This window comes from Ischnura elegans, chromosome 2 (genome assembly GCF_921293095.1).
Source record: "Ischnura elegans chromosome 2, ioIscEleg1.1, whole genome shotgun sequence".
Lineage (NCBI taxonomy): Eukaryota > Metazoa > Arthropoda > Insecta > Odonata > Coenagrionidae > Ischnura > Ischnura elegans.
In genome coordinates this window covers 96,638,550-96,645,570 of record NC_060247.1, presented here as the reverse complement: position 1 = coordinate 96,645,570, position 7,021 = coordinate 96,638,550, and the positions used below count along the sequence as shown (strand labels likewise).

Here is a 7,021-nt window from a genome sequence, read left to right as displayed (position 1 = left end):
GCATACACGCGGTGGTCCGGCTGCGCTCGCAGTCAGTCACTACGGACTACAGAGGGGAAAAAGACGCAGGACAATTAACCTCCCCGACGGACGAACACTCGGATATTTCGTAGGGCATGGTTTTTTTCATATCCTTGCCCCCCCTTCCACTCTTCTCCCTCCCCACACCACCTCAGCCGTCTCCTACCAAGGGTTCCCCCAACCACGAGGACCCCCCCTCTCTCCCTCCCCCCACCCCGGCAATATACCCCTCCACGCTCCGCCCCCTTTTCCTTGCCCCCTCCCCCCCTCATCTCGGCGGCTGCTTGCAGTGCGATCCATAACACACATTCACTCAACGGAGGCGGTGCAGCGGGTAGTTAAAGGAGGTCTAAGGGACACATTTTTCGGGGGAGGGGGGTTTTATTTCGAACGCGCCAAGGCGATGGTGATGGTCCCGAAGGTGTCGTGGTGTTGTGCTGGGAAAGTGCAGCGGCTCGGGCGAGAGAGCCGAGGTGCATCGCGGAGGCTCGTGTGAAGTTGCAGCGAGACGACGGAGACAACGGCGGCAGAGACGGGTCCGCCGGCCGAGAGCGGGAAGGACTGGCCGCCTTGTACACCGGGGGGTCCCCTCCAGACCAGACTGCTGCTTCCGCCGACTGAACAGCACCCGAACCCGATTCCTCCCTCGTGCTACTATAAGGATTTTTATACGGCAAGACTGATCGACGCGTGACACGACGGGCGTGTGTGTTTTTATTTTAATTCGTTTCGGGAGTGTTTGAGCATCTTTATTTTCATCGTCATTATGTGAGTGCGTGTCTTGTGTGTGCATATTACTTTACGGACTCGGGAGGAATTATCGTACGTACACACAGGAGAGTTTTCGCCGGCCCCTCTCTCAAAAGGAATACGCAAAAAAAACAAAGACGGAAGAGTGTGCCTGCTGCATGAAAAGACTTCTATCCTCCTTATAGCCTCCAGATTGCCGTGCACAGAGGAGCCATAAAGCCTCGTTGTCTTCGACACGGACGTCCAGAGTATACAACATCTTCAAATTCCCCCACCGCTCTCGCAAGAACTCCTTACCGTTTCCCCACACGTATTTTCGGGGGACCCTGCTGCACTTATCCCTCTTACCCGTCCCCGTCCCCCCCCCCCAACGAAAGAAGAAAAAAAAAACATTGCTGTCGCTCGCCGCCCCCCTGTGTGGTCCCCCCTTTTTTTGGTCGACGTTCTCAAGAAGCACCGCGCCCCCCCCTCTGAACCCCCTCGCCTCCCCCAAAAAATATAAAAACCCACCCCAGACCGCGTCTCCAATTCTGCCCCCTCGCTCGCCTCGGAATATTTGCATGTGTTCTTCGCACGAGGCGACGTGTCGGCGACGGCCGTCATTCTCCGACGCCGGATTGAGGGCTGCAACGTCCCGGACGACGGCGACGACGCGGGGCAACGTGTTGCGTCATGAGGACGTGACGTCACGGCAGGGCGAAGGCAAAAATGGCTGAGTGCTCCTACGCTCGCTGCGTACAAGAGCGGAGAGCGATCAAAAAAGAGCTGCAGAGATGGACCAAGAACATTGTGTTCCTAGTGGGTGAGTACGCCGGGTTGTTGTCATTCGGAAGGGCTCGATGACACGGCGCGGAGAGAGAGAGGATCACGAGGATATCCGGGTGACGTCTTGTTTTTGTTTCCTCGTGCGCGAACGGATTATGTACGTACGTAAGAAAGAATGAAAGAGGAAAGTTTGGTTCACGTCTTGCGATCTACCTCACGAAAGGACTCGTCGTTGTTATGCTCTGCGCCACGAGAAATGTTACGCGGGTTACCGGTGAGGGAAGGATAAGATTTGAATCATCGGAGGGGTAAGGAAGGATGGGAGGGTTGTGAGGGATGTTTCGGTGGTGGTCCCGTGAATGTGTTTCTCGACCTGCCGTCGCCGACACCGGGGGGTCCTTTCGCCCCGCGCCGGCCGCGGCAGGTACGTCCGACTCACTCTACGGTGTCTCCTCGGATTGCATTACACACTCAGGGCGAGGATAATCCCCGCGAAATTGTGTACCTACATCGTACGAATCGGGGTGATCTCCTACCTCGTGCACACGGGAATGTGCGTCTTTCAATTGCTTCGTGGTCTCGTATAGAGGAAAAATCATATGAGTAGTGTGTGATTCGTGTGCGAATAAAAGGCAAGCGAACCGTAGTCATGTAGAGGGCGCCGCGCCGTAGGGAACATCAGCTGTGGTGTGGGACTTTGGCGAAGGATAGGGGTGGGTCCGGAGATGGGAACAGCCCGGACCCCCCTTCCCCCTTCTCTTAACTCCCCCCACCCCGACCCCCTGTCTTCTCCCCCCTCTCTTCCCCCCTCTCCCTCCCCCCCGACGTGCCCCTCCCCCTTTGACTCCACGGTCCTCCCCTCCCTTCAGTTCGCCGGGCCTCTCCCCCCACTTTACTTGTCATCGACTGAGGTAGAGACGAGTACGTAAGTACTCTCTCCTTGACCCACCACCGATTCCAACCCGATCGCGAGGTAAATAATACGAGACGAAAATTTTCCCGAAAAATATATATCGTCCGTATTTCGTTTATTTTCCTGGATAGCGCGTCGCACACTATTTGTCATTTGAATAAAACACTCCGCGAGACTTGGTGTTATTTCGGGAATGTTCATACGGAAAGGCCCCGCGCGACCCGCCGCTGCGATCCCCCAACAGGGTCCTCTACTTCACGTCAGTCAGCCACCCCGCAGCTGCGATTGACTACTCCGCCTCTCCCCTCTCCCCCTTCCATTCAATGCATCGGCATGCATGCACTTCGGTTTCGTTGCATAGTGCGATGCAACGCTCTCCCAAGGCCGCGGCATATTGCCCATGTAGGAGAGTTCTCGTGTCGTCTGCTGTGAAAGATTCATGCAGACGTCGATTCGGAATTCTTACATTTTTTTCTCTCTCACACTCCCTTTTTCCTTCCTCTATCTCCCTGCTGTCATTCTCGGAGAGGGAAAAATATTGTGTTGATGTGCCCGAGAGGATGACGGTTTTTGAAGACGCAAAACTCTGGCAACTTGAAAGGAACCTAATGTAGAGAAGTGCATTCTTAAATTAGTCGATAAGCGCATCGGTGGCTCGCCGTCGGCTGCGCTTTCTCCCCGCATTTGCGAATGATTTTTTTTTTTCTCTCCTCGCTTCAAACGTGTGCTGGTGTTTATTTCGTGCATGGAATGCCATCGAATGACGCGAAATTAATTTTCGAGTCCCACGAAACCTTGCAAACCCAGCGGTTTATTTTCGATCCCCCTGTCACAGTAAATATAACATTGATTATTTTCTAGATTTATTTCAGTGACGTTCTCATTTCATGACACATACATTTTCACATTTTTGAAGTTATTTTTTCCATTTTTAATTAGTTTGTTCTGAGAAAAATTAATTATTCTCCTAAGAAAAATCAGATATTGCGATGTGTAGAACGAAGGTGTCTTGTGTCGTTTCAGGTTTGGAACGAGTAGCTGAGGAATTGATGGGAAGAAGGAAATGGAAAAAATACCAAGAACTTGTATACAATGTTCCCTTGAAGGCAGGAGAAGAAACACAAACATTAGAATCAGCAACAGAGATCAAAGACTGGGAGCCCGAAGACAGGTGTTGTTTTTGTGATGGAGGAGTCTTCTTAGACTCAACGGTGAGACTTCTTTTCCTAGTCGGACCCATAAGTTTAATCCTGTGTCCTGTCATGAGTGTCTATAGGCTTACCGTGTGAGCTATCGCTTGCCAGTGAACACAATCTCTGTCCTCAAATGTAGTGGACCGATGTTCTCAGGTTTGGATGTGGCTGCATGGACCAAATATCCAATGGTTCATGCTCTTTTTCTGTAGAATAATAGTTTACAAATGAACGCCTCGGTCTTCGCCTTCCCGTGTGATGTTTCAATTCGGACTTCACCGAAAATGACGACTCACATCCGAGAAGTGCCGTGGTGATTTTATTCTCGGGTACCTACCACCAAATAATACAAAATATATTGGATTGGAAATTAGATAGCAATGGAAATTGATCTGGGACGGCTGTGTTGCTACCGTGCCTCATCTAATATGCGGCACAGTGGATTATTTTTTTTATTTATAGTTTGTGACGTACCACCTTATGTGTGAATGATGGTTCATGAGCCAGCCTTTTCAATCTCGCTTGGACCATTAAAAAATGGTGCATTGCTTCATGCTGTGAGAATGTGGTTCAGCTGAAAAATTAAAAGAAAAAAGTGAATATCCCGTGGAAAATCTCAGTTCGATGCATTATTAGTAAATATTCAGGAAGTAATCTGCACTGGAAGCGTGGAGAAGATTTTTTTATTCTTTTTCAATGATTAATGCACGGCGAGTTTTCTTGTGTGGCAATAAAATAAATTTACTTTTAATCGATTGTGTCATTTAGCTTATGACAACCTGCTTAATAGTTTAAAAAATCAGTGCTTAAAATGTTTGTACTTGTAATCTTATGGAAAACAAGTAGCACTCAGAAATGGATGTTTTCTTTCCGAATATCTTATGAGTGTTAACATCGTAGAAGCCCTCGCTTCACATTTATTTTTACCTAGACCTGGTCATATTAAGTAAGCAACCTAAATTTTCTCCAGTTCATTAATAAATAGTGCAGCCCTAAGTTATTTCAATATTTACCTACGTAAAATTATGGAAGATATCTTGGGTTCAGCGGCAAATTAATGGCAAGAGGTTTTTTTGGAACACTAAGCGTTTTTATTGGGAAGTGAACAGTTACTTATAAAGTAAATAATTGTAGATATTAAATCGGTGGGTAATTTTTTGAAATTTAAAATTAAGATTACTGTTATTCATTCATGCATGAAGGGGTATTCGTTGTAGCTACTTGTTTGTATTTGCAGTAATGGTAGCCTAACATAATGAAACCCGGTTGTATTATTTTGTTGTCACAAGAATGTGTTTACGGAGGCGCATCAACGGAGGATCCCGTATGGGTGATCTTCAGGCCCCAATTTTGGTGTTTGTAAGGCAAATAGTAAAAGTTGCAGTTGGTGTGGAGGCTTCCTCGGTGGAGTGATGTATTCGTTTATTCGATTATTTCCCGAGTTGGTTCATAATTTTGGACAAAAGCTTCACTCGTGCCAGCTGGAGAGGACTTGACGATGCTGACGTAAAAGCGAGTGATGATCTAAAATGAGCGACTTAATGCGGGAATAACCCGAATAAACGAAACGCATGGCCTCATATTGCTTGACGCTGTCGATCACTATGAACCCAGTTGGTTCGCCTCTGTCCGTTTAGTCTATAATTTAGTGTTTATGTTTTGAGAATTTAGTGGTGGAATAGAGCAATAAGTGGACCATGTTCTTTCTCTCCCTTCTTTGAGATGCAGAGCCCGCACTCTGAGAGTAGCCAGAGTTCAAGGGACACCCCGCCACTGCCCGACTCCATCTCCGCAGCATTCCCTCACCTGCCCCTCTCCCTGCGACACTCGGACTCCGCAGCGGCCAGCAACGAAGGCGGTGGCGAGGGGACCACCGCCCTCGGCCCCCTGACACCCCCCGTACCCCACTTGGCGGACCCCCGTTCGCCCTTCAGCCTCTCGCCCTACCACCACCACCACCGACACCACCACCACCGGAGGCCCCACGCGGCGGCGGACCGGACGCCCAACAGCCTAGCAGTGCCTCCTCGTGCCGCCCCCATGGCCACCCTCGAGGCCGCTTCCTCAATGGCCGCCTCGCTCGTCACCGAGGCCGCGGCCCTCTCTTCGAGGCCCGGTGTCAGCCCCTCCAAGACCCCGGCGAGTGCCAGCGCCGTCGCCGCCGCCGCAGCCGCCGCGTCCCTCGGCCCGCAGTTCTTCCCCCCGTCCGCGGCGGCCGCGATCTTCCCCTGGTACCTGCCCCCGCAGCACACCTCGGCCATCGTGTCGCAACTGTCCCGACACGGCGGCCCCACGCCTCCCACGCCCTCCGAGGAGGACCGCGGCTCTTCCGTCGAGTCGTCCTCGTCGGACGTAGAGGAGGATGTCGGAGGGCGGAGGGGGGCACCCTCCGCGGCGGGGGCGGCCGTAGGCTTCGCCGCCGTGCTACCCCCGGGGGCCCTGCCCATGGCGTCGCCCATCCCGCCGCTCCCCTCGCCCTCATCGCCCACCGGCGCCGGCGCTCTGTCGTTCGAGCAGCCCCTCGACCTGAGCGCCAAGGCCCCCAGGCCCCCACAGGAGATGCACATGGACGCGATGGGCGTGGGCATGAGTCCTGTCCCGCCCTCTTCCCTCAGGGTGCCCAACGTCGACAACAAGCACATATTCAAGTAAGTTCATCCACTCATCTTTGCTCTCTCTCTGTAATCATACTGGCATGGACACTACCAAGACTTTTTTCATGCATCATTCATTCATAAAATTGTGATCCTAAGTTTAACATTCTGCTGAAACAATGAAAATGGCAATTACCTGAATGCAGCAGAGGATTCATAATAGGGACAAGGGGTGGCTAGGGGGCTTCACTCTCCAGTATATATTTGACAGCTGAACAAAATTACCATTTTATCTTGTGTAAATTGGATACCCATGGGGTGGCTGTAGCTCCCTCTAGCCTCTCTCTACATACACCACTGCCTGACTATAATCCAAGGGTATTGAAATTATTGATGAATTAATGCTGATAAAAGTGGATATCCACAATTACCTTTTTATTGTTTCTGCCAGTGTGTTCCACAACACCTTTCCATATGTTACCTTGATTTCCTTGGTATATTGCCATCCATTTTCTGTTTCCATAGCTAGTCCCGTTACATCCCCGTGGTTCTGAATTCTTGTGCCCTTATTGGTCTGATTCAAGCACCTATCTCTTGGTATCTACCTATCTAGATTCTTTGAATTGTGTCCTCTATTTGTGTATACTGCTCTAATTTTATGCCTGTGATTGAATAGAAATCACAGGCATGGCACATAGACTAGCTATTTCTAACATGCTATTTTTGTGATTCCACAGCAGTAAAATAACAATCGTGAAAAAGAATCCAGCCCCAGTTAACCCTTT

General features: G+C 50.4%; 1 protein-coding gene across 3 annotated transcripts in view; it reads left to right on the top strand.

The window, feature by feature from the left end:
• Nucleotides 1-249: 249 nt before the first annotated feature.
• Nucleotides 250-7,021, top strand: part of LOC124154200 (mushroom body large-type Kenyon cell-specific protein 1) — a 29,200-nt gene continuing 22,428 nt past the window's right edge. Inside the window, exons 1-3 of one of the 3 annotated variants that reach the window (XM_046527773.1) lie at nucleotides 250-1,573; nucleotides 3,473-3,660; nucleotides 5,371-6,290. In XM_046527773.1, the coding sequence (XP_046383729.1) occupies nucleotides 1,480-1,573; nucleotides 3,473-3,660; nucleotides 5,371-6,290 (1,202 nt within the window). In that variant the 5' untranslated portion in view covers nucleotides 250-1,479. Of the gene's footprint in view, nucleotides 1,574-2,397; nucleotides 2,510-3,472; nucleotides 3,661-5,370; nucleotides 6,291-7,021 lie in introns of those variants that run through there. The other 2 variants (XM_046527774.1, XM_046527775.1) reach the window with 2 other exon arrangements.